The sequence below is a fragment of the Barbus barbus genome, assembly GCF_936440315.1.
Source record: "Barbus barbus genome assembly, chromosome: 21".
In the NCBI taxonomy this organism is placed as follows: Eukaryota; Metazoa; Chordata; class Actinopteri; order Cypriniformes; family Cyprinidae; genus Barbus; species Barbus barbus.
The window spans coordinates 29573157-29595164 of NC_136749.1; the positions used below are offsets into that span (position 1 = coordinate 29573157).

A 22008-nucleotide genomic window follows, 5' to 3' on the forward strand; every position below is an offset into this window, starting at 1 on the left:
GCATGCCGTATGTCCACATGTGACATGATGTGTGTTTTTCACAGAGGTCAGAATCACTACTGTGTGGACGAGAACACAGAGAGAAGAAACCATTACCTGGATCTGGCGGGAATAGAGAACTACACCTCCAGATTTGACAGTAAGATTCTGCTGAATGTGTGTGAGCTATCACAGAAACACAGTCCTTAACACTGACGTTTCCAGTCATTATAGCAAACACCATTCACATAGAAACTTGTGCTGTTTGAATGATTAGAAATTAAAGGGAGAATCTCAGGGTCAAATTTCACTCCCAAATCCTTCAAAAATATTCCAATATTTCACAAACACTGAAGGGTGAGTCTCACAAAACCCATCAAGAAATGTCATATTTCACCACACAAAATTTAAATAAATAAGGACTCTTTTGCATGAAAATAAGCAATATTAGGACCCTTAAGGTATTAATATAGTTTTTTTTCATACATTAAGCTCATCCCCTCCAATTTCTCATAAAAAAAGTCATGATTGGGATGCAAAAGAAAAAATTAGTATTTGTTGTGCTGCTTTTAATTTATGCAGATTTTTAAAATTGTGTTTTATTAATTTTCATGAAACATGAAATCTTTATCCAAAGTCTTTATTAATTTTTAAATTTTTGTTCATTTGTCTGATATTTTCTATAATGTTTTCCTTAATGTTGATCATTGTTCTGACCCTGTATAAAATATAGTTCTTTAATTTTTGTTCATTTTGCTGATCTTTTATAAAATAAAGTTCCTTAATTTTTGTTCACTGTGCCGACCCTTTATAAAATATTATTACTTAATAATTTTGATCATTGTTTTGACCGTTTATAAAATATAATTTTATAGTTTCTCATTTTAAAATGCATAATTCCTTAATTTTTGTTTACTTTTCCAACCTTTTATAATATATAATTCCTTAACCTGTGTTCATTTTGCTAACCCTTTATAAATACATTTTCTTTAACTTTTAACTTTGGTCATTGTTCTGACCCTTTATAAAATATGATTGCTTAATTTTTGTTCATGTTGCCAATCTTTTTGTAAAATATATTTCCCTTAATTTTAATAATTGTGCTGATGCTTTATAAAATATATTTTCTGTAATTTTGATAATTATTCTGACCCCTTATAAAATACAATTCCTTCATTTTTGTTCGTTGCCGACCTTTTATAAAATATATTTTCCTTCATTGTCATTATTGTGCTGACTATTTATAGTATATAACTTATTTTTTTCATTTTGCCAGCCTATTTTTAAAATATATATCCATTAGATTTACTAATTGTTCTGACCCTTTATAAAATATAATTTATAATTTATGTATAATAAAATTTTATGTATAATTTTCTGACCTTTTATAAATACAATTCCTTCATTTTTGTTCATGTTGCCGACTGATTATAAGATATATAATATATATATATATATATTCTCTTTAATTTTCTCCTTCATCAAGGTTCGTCTCCTCCTGCGGTCCAGCAAGAGCAGCCGTCACGTTCTTCACACAATCAGAGCCGTTCTCGTTCCCACGAGCCTGAGACACACGGCCATCAGCGGCGGTCGCAGGTCCTCTCCGACCCCTGTGTGGCCCCGGATCCCCGCGTGCGTGCCAGGCCCCAGTCCATCAGATCCCCCAAGGGCATGTCCAAAGGCGGACAGTCTGCGGCCAAAACCAGCAAGTGCCACAGCTTCTATCCGGAGGGTCAGGATGTGTACCATCTGCCTCAGCCCTCCACGGGTCTCCAGCACAGCCAAAGCAAGAGAGCCAGAGCCAGAGAACAGGCGCTGTCGCCCTCCAAACACACCCAGCCACAGCAGCCCTCGCCCGTCAGCGAACACAGCGCTGGGATTGTACTGCCTGTGGTCCAGCGACATGAACACCATCATCATCACGAACACCATCATCATCACCACTACCACCAGACATGACTTCACAAACACACTGGCATCTACAAACTCACAGAGCTCACTTAAAGCTGGACTAAGAAGTCCAGGTCTCTATGCCCGTCAGATAGAGCTGCACGATTAATCATCAAAAGATTGCAATCTCGATTCTAAATGATAACGATTTGCCCGTGTCTATTAATTATTTGAAAAAGTCTTGCATTCGTGCTGCCGCTGACACAGGGAGTATGCATGTCTAGGTAAGAAACAGCTTCACAAACAACCACACAGTATTATTTCTGTCTTACAGTCATTCCTATTATCACAGAAACACTGCGAGTTCGGATATAGACGTTAATGTCTATGGTAGCGATCAAAATAGAGCAAATCACCTTTTGAAAGTAACTGGTGCTTTAAATAAATTTTTGGTGCATCCAAAATAAGTTTTTGTTTACATAATATATGAGTGTGTACTGTATATATTTATTATGTATATAGAAATACCCACACATGCATTTCAGATTTTTTTTTTTTTTATATATGAAATATATTTATAATCTAAATTATATGAATATAAATATAGACATGTAAATAAATATAAATATTTTCAAAATATATACTGTATGTGTGTGTAATTATATATACATAAATATGCACAGAACTCACAAATATTATGCAAACAAAAACTTTTACTTTGGATGTGATTAATCACGATTAATCGTTTGACAGCACTAATATTTGCATGAATTATTAAAAATGTGTGTGCATATATACATAATTTGTGCAAATTAATGAAACACTTTTAAATAGACTGCAGCAGTTAATATTTAGTCACAGCCTCTAGTAAATTACACATTATTTTAAGAATCATGGGAGAATTGTGATCTCTATTTGAGACAAAAAATAATAATTTAAATCGTGATCTCAATTATCCAGAATCGTGCAGCTCTACCGTCAGGTTTGTGACGGTCGTTTCTGTTCTGCAGTATGAATGTTCAGCGAGTAATTCTATAAAAGCATATATCAGATCCTCAGAAATCTGCTCTGCTCAAACTCAGGCACTTATTAAGTTTATTAACTATATTATGATCATTTACACAATGAACGGAATGAAAATAGAGCTAAAGTTAGTCATTGCTGACAGTTTACATGAAGACATCAACTTCCTTGGGTGTTTTTAACCATCTTTTGATTATGCTTATACAGATTTGTGCAGTTTTATCAAGTGTGATTTAGAGATCAACCAACAGCACAAAACATAATGAAACTGAGTTTTGTTCATTAAAAGGATTTCACAAAAGAGCAAAGTGATAAGGACACTAGAAAAAATATAAATCAGTTATCAGTAACACACACACACACACACACACACACACTTGCAGTCAAAGGTTTGGAATAATTCAGATTTATTAATGTTTCTGAAAGAAGTCTCTTCTCCTCACCAAGGCTGCATTTATTTGATCAAAAATACAGTAAAAACAGTAATATTGTGAAATATTTTTACAATTTAAAATAGCTATTTTCTATTGTGATATATTGTAAAATGTAATTTATTTCTGTGATCAAAGCTGAATTTTCAGCATAATTTCTCCAGTCTTCAGTGTCACATGATCTTCAGAAAACATTCCAAGAGACTTTTTTTGAAAATATATAAAAAAAAATCTTTATTATACCAAACTTTTCCTTGGTAGCATATATATAGGCCTACATATGTAATTTGAAACATTTCAATTAGAGACCCAGGGAAAATAAAAACAGCAATCAAATCATTTGAAATTATTTAAACTTCACTTAAATGCAATAAAGTTAACTAATGTGATTTCCATCTTTCAGATTGTATCTAGTATATTCAGACATGTATGAAAGGGGTCATGAAATATACTGCATAGAAGGAATGGCCCCATAATATTTAAAATGATGATCTTGTGTAATTCATCCGTGATGCTGTGCTCGGCCGCAGATTTCTCTCTGTCACTCAGATGTGGTTTTGTGCGACGGCGTCTCCAAGTATTTTTTCTCAGGTGAACAGTGCTGCTCTGTAGCTTTTCTGGAAAAAAAGGCTATTTCTCCTTTGAGAGACCCTGCCATGGACTGAACGAGGAAATATCACCACTGCCAGTTTGAATGCTAAAATATCCTTTATGTTTAAAAATTAAAGCTATATGACTATAAACATTTTACTGTATGATTATACTGCATATGCATATTTATCATGGTTTATACGTATGCATTTGTTTTTTAAAATATGTTAATAAAATACAGCTAATGCATTTGACGTCTGCCTTTCATTCTCTCAATCAGAGAAATGTATAAACTGACTCAACTCTGTTAAAATTTTTACATTTTATTTTTTACATAAGCACTTGCTAAGTGAACAAAAAAACCGTACAAAATACAAAATATTAAGTAAAAAAAAAATTTTTTAAAGAATTTTAAAAAAGTCAATTATTCGAAATTATTCATTAGAACCAATAGAATATCTGATAAAAAATGAGGTGAAGAACTTTAGCCACACCCCTCTCTCTTTAACTCCACCCTGCAATGATACGTCAACCAACCGGATGTCAGTAAATGCAAAGGAGCAAAATGATTGGCTAAAAAACGCGGGCCACTCTCCTGACAGAATGTGATTTCTCGCGATATTTATTTCAGAGTCCTGTCAGGTAACGTCAGTTTTTATTAGATTTCTTTAAGAGCGTAAAACAAAAAGTAGTAAGTGGTTACTGATCGAACAAAACTCGTTAATATAAAGTTTCCAGGACATTGCTATATGGCTGTGAAGTCAAATGAGTCCATCATCAGGGCTGCGTTCAGCCCCAACAAAACGGTGCAAAACGTTTATTAAACCGAAACGGTGGTGCGTTGAACACCCTGCTCTAATGATGCAAGAGTTGCAACTATGGCAGCTGAGAAGGCCTTTCTTTTTGAAGAATTTACAGAGCCTGATGAAATCGGTATAAATACGTTTAATACTGCAAATACGCTCAATGTTACAGTCGCTGCCCTTGCCATCCAGAATAAAAGAGAACATCCCAATCGAGTGAAGGGATTTGTGGAAACTGTGGTTCCTAATTATTGTGATCAACATTTGCCTCACATTTCAGGTGAAGGATAATCCACTTCTTACCTCCGAGACTGTGTTATGATCTATGACCTTATTATTTTTTATTTAGTATTAGGCTTATTATTGCTATGATATTGTAATATTTACCATTATATAATTTGAGGAGCATAGAAAGGTTTATGAAAGTGTCACTCCACAATACAATAGCAAAATGTATAAATATGTACAGTATTTTTATGTTACATTAATCAGTGTCTAGCACACCTTCCTGAGGAAAGGATATGGACCAGAAGACACTGCAATTACTACATATTTAGACAGACTTAGAGAAGTTCCAGATCTATACTTGTGCTCTTATTATTTCAGTTATTTTGCCTTTAATGTAAATAAACATGTGCAAACAATATAGTTGCTCTTGTGAATTTATTTTGATGTAAATTACATTTTACTTACAAATTCATCATCATGTTGATATGCTGTTACTATAAGACTCTTATGACAAACATGTCTTCTAATATCTTCAATTGTTGTGTATACAGAGCTGCAGCGGACACGTATGAAATGACTTACTTGGACCGATCTGTCTCTTTAATACCGCGTGGTTTATACACATGTTGCTGCTGATTGGGCTGACTTTGACATACCCACCAAACAAGAGAAAACGTATCTCAAACCCCGTTGCACACCGTTTCCAGGAAACATGTCGTTCAACACGGAAACCGGAGCAAAACGTTGAACCTGAACGTGCCCCATGTCTCTATGATATTTTGATCTCAAAATCTGCCTCGAGTCCCTCATTCAGTGCAAGTTTCTGGGTTTTTTTCTTTAGCATCAGTTCAAAATGATTTGGTAAAGTAAATACATTCTCTTCAAAAACACAATTTGAGGAGTCACTCGTTCTGCTGGAATCAAACGGTGTGGAGCGTTTATACTTGCAGTTAGGGGATTGTTTATATCATTAACCCAGAGTATGAACAATAATAAGCACTAATAATAATCATTTAAAATGTCTTCAAATCGCTAACGCAGCGGTCTGCAACCTTCAACGTCAAAAGAGCCATTTTGGCCCCTTTCCCACAGAATAAAATTCACGTGGAGCCACAAAATATTTGATGCACAAATACGGTTTTATATTCAGTTATGTTACAGGGCAGGGAGGTAGCAATCATTTCAGAAGTTAGGGGGGCAGAAATGCCAATTGTAGTAATAATAATTATAATATTTATGCATGTATAATTGACAAAAACAAAATAATTTTTTTTAATTGGCTCAGAAATAAAATGCACTGCTGGACAATAACCAATAATTTGTCTTCTATAATATTTTTGATAATTTTACCAATGACCATTTCATGGTTATGATTGTACAATCAGTATATACATACACACACACATATATATAGCTATATACACAAACAAGTCCCCACGGCTTAATCAATCAGAAAACTGCCAATGGTGTGAGAATGGGGCAGAATTACACATTTTGCTAAACGAGGACGAAAAGCTTTTTTTTTTTTTTTCCTCTCTTTGGATTTAGCATCCCAACCAGCCCAAATTATCAGAAAGGCCTAATTTAGACAGCTGGTATTAGACACTTCTAGTATAACACCTCTAAATTAAGCGTTTAAATGTTAGATTAAAACAGTGCAAATAGACTGACAAACATTAGTTTTTATTTTTCATGAATTGCACAAGAATTTAGCCAAGAACTGTTATGGGACCAAGCATCACAGTGTTGGGCACGGTTGTATCTGAAAAACAAAGAGAGACTTTACATTTAGTAATTTACCAGATCCTTCCATCCCAAAGCAATTTATAAATAAGGAACGTCGCAAACAATTTGCCATAGTGCCAACAATATTCATGACAGGTAATTGATAAATAATCAGTGTCTAACCAGATTTTAAAAAAATATTAAAATGTTATCCACATATTTAATCTGCAGCAACACTGAACTTTTATAGTGATACGTTTGGTCATTAACTTTTAACTGCATCATTATGCAAACACATGAGCAGAGTTCTCAGCATGAAAGACCCGCGATGTGCCTCTTCATTTCTCTCCAATACAGTAGGAAATCAAATTAAACTAAATGTGGATGATGTTAACTGTGACAAGATGATTGACAAGGCAGTTTAAACAGTTACAGGATGCACGTAACTAAGCAACAGAGCATCCCTTAAAGAAGCAGCTATGATGAAGTAGTATGTCCCAAAGCGTGCCTACTATTCTGCTACATACTCAAAAGTATATACTTTTGTCACAAAAAGAGTACATACTTAGTATAAGTAGGCGAATTGGGACACAGCATATGTCTTCCTCTACTTCTTGAAAGTTGTGATGGTCTTAGCAAAAAAAACGTAGAAACAGTGCACAGCACTTGATATTGCCATTTCTTGGCATGATGTGGCCTAGGAAAAGCTTACCTCCGCTGACTCCAGTTTGTTTCTGGTTGATGACATCACAAGTATTTTCACAGCATTCACAAACCTCATCCTGACCATCCACACTGAGCCACCTTCAGAAAGCAACAAGTCAACTTAATGAATCAGGAGACATCAATATTAGAGGTGTAATCCAATGCATATATGCATTTCAAACAAGTTATCTTTGGAATATTTGTTTCTTAATACCCTAAGGCAGAGGTCTCCAACCCTGTTCCTGGGGACCCACTATCCTGAAGAGTTTAGCTACAACCCTAATCAAACACACCTGAAGCAGCCAATCAAGCTCCTCTAGACTGCTTGAAAATTGCAGGCAGGTGTGCTGAAGCCGGTTGGAAATAAACTTTCCAGGAGAGTGGGGTTGAAGACCTCTGCCCTAAGGGACACATAGTTGTTAAAAAAAAAAAATTAATAAAATTAGTGAATTACTATAAACTGTTTTATTTTTTTTTTATTTTTTTTTTTAAACCACAAAATCTTCACTCATACCTGTTTACAGAATATGTACAGGCCTTGTTCATGATATTCACCCCCAGATCAACAATTTTCAGCTGGCATGTAATATAAATCTATAAAGTAAAGATTTTAATCATTTACATATGTTCATTTACCAACCCTTTTTTAAACAAATCAACTTCCAAATGGGGAGAGCTACAACAAAACTATACAGGAAAAATGCTTAGTACTTCTTACAATACACTGGTCTACAACACAAAAGAGTGATACATTATAGCTTACAGCATTCCGGTGGTCTTCATGGAAACGGAAAGCATCCATCTGCATCTCAAGCACATGATTTTGTTTTCTGGGCATGAAACGGGCACTCGAGTCTGGCACTTTAGAGTCAACAAGACATCTACATCATAATGGATAGAAATTGCATTTGTTAACATTAAAGTACAAAGACTAATCATCAGTGTGACGTGTTTTAAGCCACCTCAAGAGTGGTATATTGCAAGACATTTGTGCAATTCATTTTAATTCAAAGAGATGCAACAACTCCTAACATATAATAAATGAACTGTTCATTTAAGATTGTATTTAAAAGAATGGTTTCAAAGGATATTTGCTTGTGATATAATGGTCTTGTTTTCATAGCGCTGGAAAAGTCCCGTAACTGACTGACCCTTGGTTCTGAACGAGCATGTAGCGGGGCATTGATGCAGCATTAGGCTCCAGGGTGACCGCACAATTTTCCATTACTAATCTCAATGGTACATGCCCCGCCATTAAGAAAGAAGCTTGGATATTCATCACTTCCCCAAGGTGGTACACATAGGATGACCTTTTAGTCATCCAATCATCTAAAAAAAAAAAAAAAAAAAAAAATTAGGTAAAAAAAAAAAACACCTTTTATGTAATCTTGAACATACCATTCATAAGACAAAAGGAAAAACGGATCAATTCCTCAGCTGATTTAGTAGATGTAAGTGGCTCCCGGGAAGGCTTCACATCAGTACTGCTTATGAAATGAATCCTGAGATGTATAGGTTACAGCAAATACACAGTAAGTAAACAGGAAAATGTATAGATGATGGTAAGCATAGTTAAAGTCCAAACCTCTTGTAGTGGCATTCAATAGGAATAGAAATGCCGCTTGTCCTTACAATACCAAAGCGGTTCTGCATTGGGGTGTAGATCAACTGGTTTGAATAAACCAAATGATCTCCATCAATCTAATAATTAAGGAAAATAGATAAACTTGGTACAAATGGTTTTCTCAGTTCTGAATATGTGGTCGTTTTCTTTACATAACCTAAACTGATTTAGCCTATTTAGCCTATTTTTCTTTGGGAAAACTGAACGCTCGGAGCAAAAACAATCTTACCGATAACTCTGATCCGCACTGGTGTAAATCTGCTTTAATCATATATTCAGTCTCACTGTACTGAGAGGCTCTGCAGCCCTCGGCAGACCAACCGAGGCTCAGTTCTTCAGAAGAGACACGACGGCCGCTGGAGTGAAGGTATGCGCTGATCAGTAAAATCATGCTTCGCTCAGTGCAAAACACCTGCACAGGTGCATATGATCTGCTCGAGGCCACAAAATCACCTGTAGGATCCTCATTCGGTAAAGATTTGATTTTGTACTGTCTAGAATCTGGCCCTATCATCGGCCCTTCTTTTAAATTACGAATGGCGCTTGTAAGGCATATACCTAATAGCACGATTATCCCGATGTGTTTACTCTCCATCATCTCGAGGTACACGTGAAGCAGGAAGTGGAAGAGTTCATTTAGACGCATTTTAAGGTTTCTATTCAATTACGCAGTTGTTCTTAATTAAATAGGGACTTTGAGTTGTCCCAATGACTCGAATCTTATGAATTTATTCATTTAAAAATTCATTCAGCATTAACGTAAACACACAAAAATAAAATAAAAAATTGTGTGTGTTTACGTTAATGAATAATTCCTCAAATTCATTGGCAAGTAAACTTGATGGAAAAAAAATTAAATGACAGTGAAATACATTTTTTATATAAATTATTAGAAAATAAATGCAATAAAATTTATTTAGGCTACAGAATTTTAAAACATGTTCGTGATTTTCATTGCTACGGATTTGGTGACGTTGTTGTCCCAAATTTAAAAAGACTTGATAAAAATGACTTTTTAGAATACAGGGGCATTTTTACAGAAGAGATTTTAGTTTGTTCTTCGGTTCCTGGCAGAGTGAGTGGAGCATCATTACTCCAGTCTTCAGTGTCACATGATCCTTCAGAAATCATTATAATATACTGATTTATAATTAATGTTGGAAACCGTTGTGCTGTTTCATATTTTATGTGGGACCTGTGCTATTTTTTTTAGGATTCTTTGATTAATAAAAAGCTAAAAAGAACAATATTTATTTTAAAAAATTATAATTGTGTTACAATATACAATGCTATTCAAAAGTTTGGGGCCAGTAAGTTTTTCTATCTTTTTTTTTTTTTTATAAATTAATCCTTTTTTTCAGGAGGGATGTGTTAAATGAATAAATGTCATAGTAAAGACTTATATTGTTAGAAAAGATTTCTATTTTGAACAAATAGACTCAAAGACTCAAAGAAAAAAGTCACAGGTTTCAAAAAACAATTTTAAGCAGCACAACAGTTTCAACACTCATAATAATCAGCATATGATTTCTGAAGGATCATGTGACACTGAAGACTGGAGTAATGATGCTGAAAATTCAGTGCTGAAATAAATTCCTCAATACCACGACTGAGGTGTCCTTGAGCAAGGCACCGAACCCCCAACTGCTCCCCATGCGCCCACTGCTCCGGGTGTGTGTTCACGGTGTGTGTGTGTTCACTGCTGTGTGTGTTCACTGCTGTGTGTGTGTGTGTGTGTGTGTTCACTGCTGTGTGTGTTCACTGCTGTGTGTGTTCACTGTGTGTGTGTGTGTTCACTGCTGTGTGTGTTCACGGTGTGTGTGTGTTCACTGCTGTGTGTGTGTGTGCACGTTGGATGGGTTAAATGCAGAGCACGAATCCGAGTATGCGTCACCATACTTGGCTGTATGTATGTCACTTCTTCACCGGAAGATTAAGAGCTGGTTTATCTTTATCCAGAAGTTCTAAATAGTGCTCCTTGCATATGGTCAATTAAAAGAACATAAAATTAAAACTTCAGCGCTGCAGGAAAGTAGATTGTATGTTACTACTTTCAACATTTTGATAATTCTTCTAGATTTATTGTGCAGCTAAATAAACGTGTCATAAAAACCTTTAGAGGTACTTTTAGAAATGAATCTGTCTGATGCTTAGACTAGAAGTAAACAGCAAAAAGCATTACAAGATCAATCAAGATGGTGGATGGTAGTGGCAATAATGCTCAGAGTGCTGTGAGTAAATCTCTAACAAAATCTGTGATTTCCACAGCTACTGATGGTCAAGTCATAGTGCAGGATGAATTTTTAAACTTTCTCATTATTAAGATGAAAACGTTGAGCCAAGACGATATCATCCTATTGGCTGTGAATCATTTTGGATCAGAATGGACTGAGAACTGTAAGAAAGTTCTCTTTGATCTCTGAGCTAGTTCCTCTCAACGCTATGTAGCGCATAGAGTTGTTTGAAATTACTTAATGAAGTCGGTGAAAATATCCCTCATTTTGTGTCACATAATAGATGAACTACCGCCTGTGACTTTTAACAGCAGTGGTGTGTCTTGCCTGCTTGGGAAGCTCGAGCAATTAAGTATGGATATTTCTGCGATGAAACGGGCCATGTCTGTACAGACTAATATATGTGAAGATCTTTGGGTCATTAAAGTGGATATAAATCAATGACTGTGTGTGATTGAACAACTCAGAAGAAATGCATCCTTTTCTCAGATAAACGAGGAGGTGCAGAGCAATGGGCTGGAGGCTCATGCATCCTCAGTTTATGAGCAACCTGATTTGGATCGAGCGAGTTCGTCTGCCTCCAGGATCGGAAAGCAGGCTTTAACTCAATGCTTAGAGGGTGATACGGTGCGGATGTGGGTGCCTGGAGCCTCAGCCCTGGTCGCTAGCATTGCAGAAGGAACATCAGAGGTGGAACCGAGAAGTAACTTGGTCATGTCACCTGCATGGAGCCGTGTGGTGAAGGAGGGTCGGCGTCAGAAATATGTAAGTGAGAATGTTGAGGTCCAGCCTAAGCCCCGTGCAAACTAACCCAAAGGGAAGAAGCCTGGTGGTATTGTTGGAACATGTGCTGGGGGAAGTATACAAGCTGTGAAGACTAAGCTGGTGAGTGTTTTCGCCACAAAATTTCCGCCTGGCTTAGACTCGGAGACACTGGCTAATTATCTGAAAACTAAACTCCAACGTGATGTTATTTGTCAAAAGATGGACACTACTCAGAGTCGATATAGCTCTTTTAAAGTAAGTGTTGAATGTGAAAATGTGGGCGATATGTATGATCCACAGCTTTGGCCAGATGGGGTGTTTGTACGCCGATTTTATGTGACTGCAGTGACTGTAGAAGCATCTAATGGAAAAAGAGATGTGTGTGCACCGGAGGCGCATGCACCTGCCTAAATTAATTTCTGAATATGACTTATGAGCCTTATAGTAGTATCATACAATTCACGTGGGTTGCTCTTGGGACGTTGTGTTGGCGATAAAGCGCAACGCATTGTCATTGATAAGCTCTTGCAGAATGCAGATATTGTATGTATTCAAGAAACTTTCTAATCAAAACAAGATCTATAAACTCAATTCTGTTAATGATGATTTTTATGATGTGGGAGAATCTACAACAGATTTAAGTTTGGGAATAGTGCGTGGCAGAATACCAGGGGGTGTGGCCATTTTTTGGCATAATAAATATGATTCACTGATAAGTGTGATCAGATTAGAGGTGGATTGGTGTATAGCAATCAAAGTGGAACATAATAAGAATGCATTTGTAATTTTGAATGTGTATACTCCTTATGTCAAAATGAAGATGAATACATCAATAGGCTTGCTTTTTTAAAGTTTTTTTATTAAGGAAAATGTATGTACATGTATATTTGTAGTAGGGGATATGAATGCTGATATATCTGATGAGAACTCTTTGTTTGGTCAACGTCTAGGTTTTGCCAGGATAATAAGTTAATTTTATCTAGCCAAAAATGGTTACCAATAGATAGTTATACATACAGGTCCTTTTCAAAAAATTAGCATATTGTGATAAAGTTCATTATTTTCTGTAATGTACTGATAAACATTAGACTTTCATATATTTTAGATTCATTACAACACAACTGAAGTAGTTCAAGCCTTTTATTGTTTTAATATTGATGATTTTGGCATACAGCTCATGAAAACCCAAAATTCCTATCTCAAAAAATTAGCATATCATGAAAAGGTTCTCTAAACGAGCTATTAACCTAATCATCTGAATCAACTAATTAACTCTAAACACCTGCAAAAGATTCCTGAGGCTTTTAAAAACTCCCAGCCTGGTTCATTACTCAAAACCGCAATCATGGGTAAGACTGCCGACCTGACTGCTGTCCAGAAGGCCATCATTGACACCCTCAAGCAAGAGGGTAAGACACAGAAAGAAATTTCTGAACGAATAGGCTGTTCCCAGAGTGCTGTATCAAGGCACCTCAGTGGGAAGTCTGTGGGAAGGAAAAAGTGTGGCAGAAAACGCAGCACAACGAGAAGAGGTGACCGGACCCTGAGGAAGATTGTGGAGAAGGACCGATTCCAGACCTTGGGGGACCTGCGGAAGCAGTGGACTGAGTCTGGAGTAGAAACATCCAGAGCCACCGTGTACAGGCGTGTGCAGGAAATGGGCTACAGGTGCCGCATTCCCCAGGTCAAGCCACTTTTGAACTAGAAACAGCGGCAGAAGCGCCTGACCTGGGCTACAGAGAAGCAGCACTGGACTGTTGCTCAGTGGTCCAAAGTACTTTTTTCGGATGAAAGCAAATTTTGCATGTCATTCGGAAATCAAGGTGCCAGAGTCTGGAGGAAGACTGGGGAGAGAGAAATGCCAAAATGCCTGAAGTCCAGTGTCAAGTACCCACAGTCAGTGATGCTGGTGTTGGTCCACTGTGTTTTATCAAGGGCAGGGTCAATGCAGCTAGCTATCAGGAGATTTTGGAGCACTTCATGCTTCCATCTGCTGAAAAGCTTTATGGAGATGAAGATTTCATTTTTCAGCACGACCTGGCACCTGCTCACAGTGCCAAAACCACTGGTAAATGGTTTACTGACCATGGTATTACTGTGCTCAATTGGCCTGCCAACTCTCCTGACCTGAACCCCATAGAGAATCTGTGGGATATTGTGAAGAGAAAGTTGAGAGACGCAAGACCCAACACTCTGGATGAGCTTAAGGCCGCTATCGAAGCATCCTGGGCCTCCATAACACCTCAGCAGTGCCACAGGCTGATTGCCTCCATGCCACGCCGCATTGAAGCAGTCATTTCTGCAAAAGGATTCCCGACCAAGTATTGAGTGCATAACTGAACATAATTATTTGAAGGTTGACTTTTTTTTTTTTTTTTTTTATTAAACACTTTTCTTTTATTGGTCGGATGAAATATGCTAATTGTTTGAGATAGGAATTTTGGGTTTTCATGAGCTGTATGCCAAAATCATCAATATTAAAACAATAAAAGGCTTGAACTACTTCAGTTGTGTTGTAATGAATCTAAAATATATGAAAGTCTAATGTTTATCAGTACATTACAGAAAATAATGAACTTATTCACAATATGCTAATTTTTTGAAAAGGACCTGTATATCAGTGAAGCATGGAACACAACATCTTGGCTGGATCACTGTATATGCACAGCTGATGCACACGATTGTCTAGAGAAACTTGAGATTTTGTATGACCTGGCCACAACAGACCATATACCTGATTTTATGATGCTAAATGTTGAAAGTTAATAACCTCTCTCTCTCTCTGCTTGCTTGGCTATTGCAAATTGCCCACAGGTGGTGCTCATCAGAGAGTGTGCTGCAGACGGTGTGCTACAAAAGAGCAGCGTGAACACTGCTTGGAGAGGTTCACTTCTCCCCTGTGCCAGACTTGTTGGGTGTTTCTTCTGAGGTTAGCTGTTGAATGATAGTGGTGCAAAATGGTTATCTGTTGAATGGTTACTTCTGAGTGTAAGTTGTATTCATTTTTGATTCCTGTTGACCAGCAGTGTGTGCTGAATCTACAAGTGACCACTTTAATTTACTTTGTTAATGGTATTAAAAGGTATTGTAATTTATTTTATTTGCTTTATTATTAGATTGGAAGCCGTAGGGAGAGGGTGCCATTATATTTTGTACTCCTGTTTTTGTTTAGTGAGGGAGTTGAGGAAAGCTTTTGTTGTTGATCTCTTTTCTTTTACCTGGATAGGTTATTTAGTACTCCTGCTGTTAGTTATCTGCTGTTTTGTTTGTTGTTTTGGCCAGGCCCTCTCCTGAAGACCTCTAATGCTTCCATGATTCTTGCTTTTCTAAATAAAGTTTGTCACGTTAAATGGTGGTTGCATTTCTGGGGCAGAGTACTGGGGTGATTCCTCCTAGTTTTATTCATTTCTTTTATAAATTTAACCTGTTACTCCCACTCCTAACCCTAGACTGGAGAATGGGAACATAACAGCAGTAAATAAAGCATGTGTCCCTGATTTAATAGTAGCTGAACATCTGAAGTATGCCAAAAAGTTGTAGTGTTACTTTGTGTTTTACAGGATTTGATGCACGGTGTGTTACCTCAATCTATGTTGACAGTTTTATTAGTGCCAGTAATTAAAGCTAAAACTGGTCAAATATCCAGTATAGAAAATTATAGGCCAATTGCCTTAGAAAATATCATCTCTAAAGTATTTGAGCATATTCTTATGGATGAGCTCAATTACAGATAATCAGTTTGGTACTGATCTATGCATATATTCACTAAAGGAAGTGGTTAGAGTGTATAATAGACACAATTCTACAGTATTTATGTGCCTTTTAGATGCTTCCAAGGCATTTGATGGAATTAATCGCACTAAGCTGTTTATGAAGTCCCAAGACAGAGGGGTTCCCCATATTTGATTAGGATTTTACAGTACTGATATATACATCCACCTATACAAGTCAGATGGGGTAGGAATGTGTCGGCACCCTTTTGTGACGAATGGGGTTCAGCAAGGTGGAATATTACCACCTCTTCTTTTTAATTTGTTTATGGATGACCTCTCTGAGTTAAATGAATGTAAAACTGGATGTGTAATAGGAGATAGTTTTATTAATCATTTGATGTATGCTGGTGATTTAATTATTCTGTCCCCTTATAGTTCTGGGCTACAACAGTATGTTCATATTATGGTGTTTAATATGAAAAAGAGTGTGGTTATGATTGTTAAAACTAAAGAGGATTGTAAACACATGTTCCCTCTTTTTGTTTAGGTGACCAAGTATTAAATGTGGTAAATAGAATAAAATATCTGGGTCACATTATTAGAGATGATTTAAATGATGGTGATGATGTGCGGACAGGCCAATATGTTGGCTCGTAAACTTTACATGTGCACTGTTGATGTCAAAATAGCACTTTTTAGAGCGTACTGTACTTCATTTTATGCGTCACACTTATGGTGTAGTTACAGTAAAGCTCAAATGAAAAAGCTTCAGGTGGCAAAGCTTGAGTGCAAGCCAGGTGTTTGTATCTAGTGATGTTTCTACTTTGCATGCTGTTTTAAGGAATTATATGTATAGTTTCATGTGTCGATTAAGTGAATCAAGAAATGCAATTATAATAGTCTTAAATGATCCTACATTAAGTGATACAAGGTGTTCTTCCTTGTTCTGGAAACACTGGAATTCAAAAAGTAAATATATGTATTCTGAAAATGTTACAAAATCATAACGGAGACATGTAACATTTCTGGTTGTCACACTGGTGGAACCTTCTGGAGAAATTAAAAGGCAAGAACCATAAGTTTCTTCATAAACTGTAAAAAAAAAAAAAAGAAAAAAAGTTGAGCCAACTTAAAATGTTAAGGCAACCAGCTTCAGCAGATTTTCAACAGAACTCAAAAATATTTTTTTTATTTTTTTTTAAGTGTAGACTGTCCTCCAGAAACCCCATCTTAAAGGAAAGGCTTGAGATATAATGAAGCTCCTTCAGTAAACAAAAAGATATTTGAGGAACTCCGGGAAGAGCATGTTCTCTGTCAGTCTGATGTGTCTTTTTATTTTTTTACTATGAAACTTGTTGCTCCAATATTTTTTTTGTAACAACATTTAAAGCTTTTTGTGAACTTGTTTCAATGCATTCAGTACATTTCAGAAGAGCATATAGAAAACAAGGTCTTAAGGCGATGTGTCAGACCAGAACTGCTTATAGGCGATTTTTTTGAGAGCGGGCCAGTGAGGATTTCATCGGGGGCCAAATAAGGACCCCAGCCGCGCCACACAATAACAGTGGTGAAAGCGAGGGGAGGGTCGAAGAAATGCAAATCTACCTACTTTGTGCTACGCGAGAGAACCTCCTCTGCCATTGACAACGGGCTGCTTCAGTCGGATTGGGTGGAAGTTAGAAAATAATGCCAGTTTAGCGTCGCACTTTCACACGCTCACTCGCATTCCTTCATCTGCGCACAACCGCGCAGCGCGACGCATCGCACAGAAGGTAAGAGAGCGATTACTACAATCCACCACCTGACACCTGATCATGCACAGTGTTAAACAAGGACCTGACATGACAAAACAGACCATGCAAACATATTTATATCTCAATTACCATGGTTAATATCAAATAACATTTATTTTATTATGCTGAAACTAGTTTGCTGAGAACCTGCAAAACATCTTAGGCTGGTGTAAAGCATTATTTCAGCAGGGACACTTTCTGTCATCATATTATATGCAGTGCATGCTGTGGAAAGTTTGGTTTTAATGTATTTGGCTGATATATGTGACCCTGGAGCACACTTAAGTCGCTGGGGTATATTAGCAATTGCCAACAATACATTTATTATTATTAATGTATTATTAATTATTAAAGACCAGATAACTTTGACGAACATTCTAATGTTACTGTTCAGAATTTAAGAGATCATCCCCTGTTATTTTGTGAATATTGGGTAAAGTAATTTTCATTTCATTGTTACAGTTTTGTGTCTATATCTTATCATTAATTGTGTATATAGCATTGTATCATCCACCTGTTCTCTAAACATCTGCATCAGCTGTATTGAGCAAATTTGTTCCCAGAGCACTTTTGCTGAAGATGTTACGCTGCTTGTCTACGCTGCTGCTTGTACTAGTTTGCAAGACTAAGCCTTTCTTAGGAAAATGTGATTATCTGCAGCTCCGACTCGCATTCAGACGCACGCATGAGAAAAGCTCTGCAACACAATAGAGGCACTGGGAGTTTGTCTGAGATGCTGAAGGGAGAAAGAGAACAGCTTAGATATTACAATACATACATCTGCCTCATAATGGCCTGTCTGAAGAGAAGAGAATTCATCTACAGTGCTGGACGCGATTGAAGCCTGATATACTGGATTTGATTGTATATAGCCAGCATTATTCCTTTAAGCACATATGCATTTTTCTCAGCTCGCGAGCAAAAGTTTGGTTGCGCCTGGATATTTTGTTGCAGTGACATCAAAGGGCGAGTTGAACAATTGCCTCATTCTGCCCTTCTACCCCCACTGTCTCTCCCCAATTTCCACTTGATTAAGCTCCGAGCCTCTTGAGTTGAATCCGCAGGGAAAATGGTTCACTGATTTCAGGACTGGGCTTCCAAACAAAACAGGGACACTTTTTCTTTCCTCTCTAATTGAATCAGGTATGATTTTCTCTCCCTTTGCCTCTCCACCGGTGTATTTGAGGAGTTTGTAGGATTAATAAAACCACAGGAAAAGTCAGAAGAAACAACATTTTGTGCATAAAAGTTGCATTTGTCTTTATTTGCTCATGCTTGGCCTGCTTGCTTTGACTATAGCTCAAGAAAAGTCATTTGACTTGCTTACATGTAGATTTGACTGACTGCATTGTTTCATTGTTGATACAATTATCAGATATTTATTGGCAAATATCGGCAGATTAATCAATATATTGGTTCATTATTGGTTATTTTATCTCTAAATACTCTAAGTTGACGCTGTAATGCAAGTTGTTGTAATTATGGTGATTATTATCTCTGTTCAGTGAGCGGTAATTGCTGCCACGTGGTTGTGTTTGAGTGTGTCATGGTGTAAAGTGAATGATTGATGGCTGCAGATCTCACGGCACATTAAACGCAGATGGGATTTTCATGTTGCACATCACATTCTGTGATTCAGAGCTTGTTAAATGCTGTTATTAACACTTTTAAGGATATTTTATGTGAGGTAATTTTATTGCTGTTCTAATGCAGATTACTTGTGATCTTAGTTTGATACAGATTTACTATACAGACCATTTCTGCATTTTTAACAGCTGCTGTGCTGTTAAAGCAAATTCTGTTAAAGCAAAATTCTTTAAATATTAAAATATGAAATAATAAAATGCATCTTATATTATAAATTATAATATATTTATATATTTGTATAATATATCATATTTGTATAATCATATATATCATATATTTGTATACTAAATTAAATTATAATATATATATATATATATATATATATATATATATAATTTAATTTAGCAAACATTATTAAATATATTTAGTTTTTATATAAATAAAAAATTATATATATATATATCTTATAATGAATAATATATATATATATATATATATATATATATATATATATATAAATATATTATAATTTATCATATAAGATGCATTTTATTATTTTCATATATATATGATTTATTATTTTTTATTTATATAAAAACTAATGTTTAATAATGTTTACTAAATTAAATAAATATTATATATATTTTGTATTTTTACATAATGTATAATATCTTCCAAACCAACTTACAAAATCAGTAAGAAGCATTGATAAGTAACAAATCTGAACTTGCAGATAATAAAAAAAGCAATGCATGAAATAAGATTCAAAGAATGGCCATAACAGAATCACATTTTTTACCCTTTTTGTTTTTTAACCATACACTGTACGAATTCCCTGTTTCTTCAAGCAGTTGCTTAGCAATGTGCATGATGAAGTGGCCGGGCGTCCAATGCAGGCCGTAACACGATGGGCTGCTTTTCTCCACTCGCCTCCTCTTGCTCTTCCTCTGGCCAGTGCAACCAGAATACTAATGTGCTACGGCATGAGAATGGAGGAAAGTGCATGTAAGCATTAAACTAGTGCTCTCCACATGTGTAGTTTGGAGTAGATTTTATTCGTTTTTAGTGGCATTTTGTTTGCATCTCCCTCAGATTTGGCTTCTTTTGCATTAAAAGCAGAAAAAACTTTTCGTCTAATGCCCTTCATGAACTTTAATATGTCATATTCTTGTTCACCACTAGATGGAAGGTGCTTTCTGTGCTCAGTCAGTCTTGTTTTGTGTGGAGATGAAACCAGACAGACTTCCAAAGATGATGATGATGATGAAATTCAGGAGTTTAATGGCTAATAATATTTCTACGGACTGAATCATATGTTTAAAAAAAACCCCGAAACAAACGTACATTATAAACAATTTTACTCATTTCTGCTCCATCAGATGCTATTTCTATTCTTTCTATCAAATAGCAAACAGCTTGCACAGAATTGTGGATCATAGGCAGAAATAGCGTTGAGATATTAGGGTTTTTTTAATCATAGTTAAAGGTGAAGTGTGTGATTTCTTTGCAAAAACAGTGACTGTTTTCAAACAGGTTTCCTTTCATCCTCCAAAAAATGTTGCAACCATTGCAGTTTCTTAAACATTTTGAGGTCTCGATTTATAGCCTCTGCATATTAAACTGGAATATGAGGAAGTATTTTAACATTGAAAAGAAGGGACACACTCCAAGATAGCAAATTTAGTTTATAAAAACATTGTGGGAACGTTTTGAAATGTTCCTAAAATGTTAAAATGTCCGGTTGTGATTATAACATTATTGGAAGGTTGCAAAAATGTTTATTAGAACGTTTTACAAACTTTATTTTCACACAAAATATAACGTTATTTGAATGTTTATTTTTTTTAATACTTCAAGGACATTAAAAATGTTCGCTTTTCTTCTTTTCTTTCTCACTTATAATATAATAACATTATTTGAATGTTTATTTTTGCTATTCAAAGACAGAAAAAAGAAGAACAATTGCCAGTTTTCTTGTTGTGATTAGAATTTTACTTAAAGATTACTAAAATGTTTATTACAATGTTCTACTAATTTATTCTCACCCAAAATATAACATGATTTCAGTGATTTCTCTCAATATTGAGAACTAAGGGAAAAAAGTTGGAAACATCCTAAGGACGTTCTGAGGATATTGTTCTCAACGCTATTAGAAAGAATAAAAAATATTATTAATGTTATAAGATAGTTCTATAAATATTACTTTAAGCATGTTTTGTCCTGACGTTTATATAACGTTGAGTTAGCTTGGTCTTTACGTCTGTTGAAACTGACTCTCTCTCTGATTTGTAACTCATCAGTGGTGGTTGTAGTATTCAGATATATACGCCATCAAGTCTATTTTTGGCGTTTAGCACAAAAAGATCAAACTCTAGTGCTTTGAAAGGTCTAATAACTGTCCAGATCCATCTTGGACAAACTCTTCAGCAAACAGGAAAGAGACATTACAGAGATAACTGAGCAAATGATCTAGTTTACGTAGGAGCAGCCGTTATGTGACATTTGTGTTTGTAAAGTTTGTGACGTTTTGTTTGGCATACAACCAAAATATTTGGATTTTTAATATGTTTTTGAAAGAAGTCTCTTCTGCACACCAAGGTTGTTTATTAGTAAAAATTGTGAAATATTTTTACAATTTGAAATAGCCGTTTTCTATGTGAATACCTGTTATAATGAATTTATTTCTGTGATCTGCAGCTGTATTTCCAGCATCATTACTCCAGTCTTCAGTGTCACATGATCTTCAGAAATCATAATAATATACTGATTTGCTGCTCAATAAACATTTCTGATTATTATCAATGTTGAAAGCAGTTGTGCTGCTTAATAAAAGACTCTTTTATTCATCAGGGATGCATTAAAATGTTCAAAAGTGACAGTAAAGACATAAAATTAGTTTTAAATAAACGCTGTTATT

The 22008-nt window shown here is 35.7% G+C and overlaps 1 protein-coding gene across 1 annotated transcript; it reads right to left on the bottom strand.

Annotated features, from left to right (window-relative positions):
- Positions 1-6613: 6613 nt before the first annotated feature.
- Positions 6614-9611, bottom strand: LOC306887149 (zona pellucida sperm-binding protein 3-like). The gene is made up of 7 exons (XM_079444690.1): positions 9229-9611; positions 8961-9076; positions 8527-8877; positions 8139-8256; positions 7890-7969; positions 7383-7474; positions 6614-6707 (listed from the first exon to the last, which is right to left on the bottom strand). The coding sequence occupies exons 3-7, from the start codon at positions 8694-8696 to the stop codon at positions 6655-6657; spliced, it is 513 nt and encodes a 170-aa protein (XP_079300816.1). The 5' UTR covers positions 8697-8877; positions 8961-9076; positions 9229-9611; the 3' UTR covers positions 6614-6654.
- Between the last annotated feature and the right edge of the window lie 12397 nt (positions 9612-22008).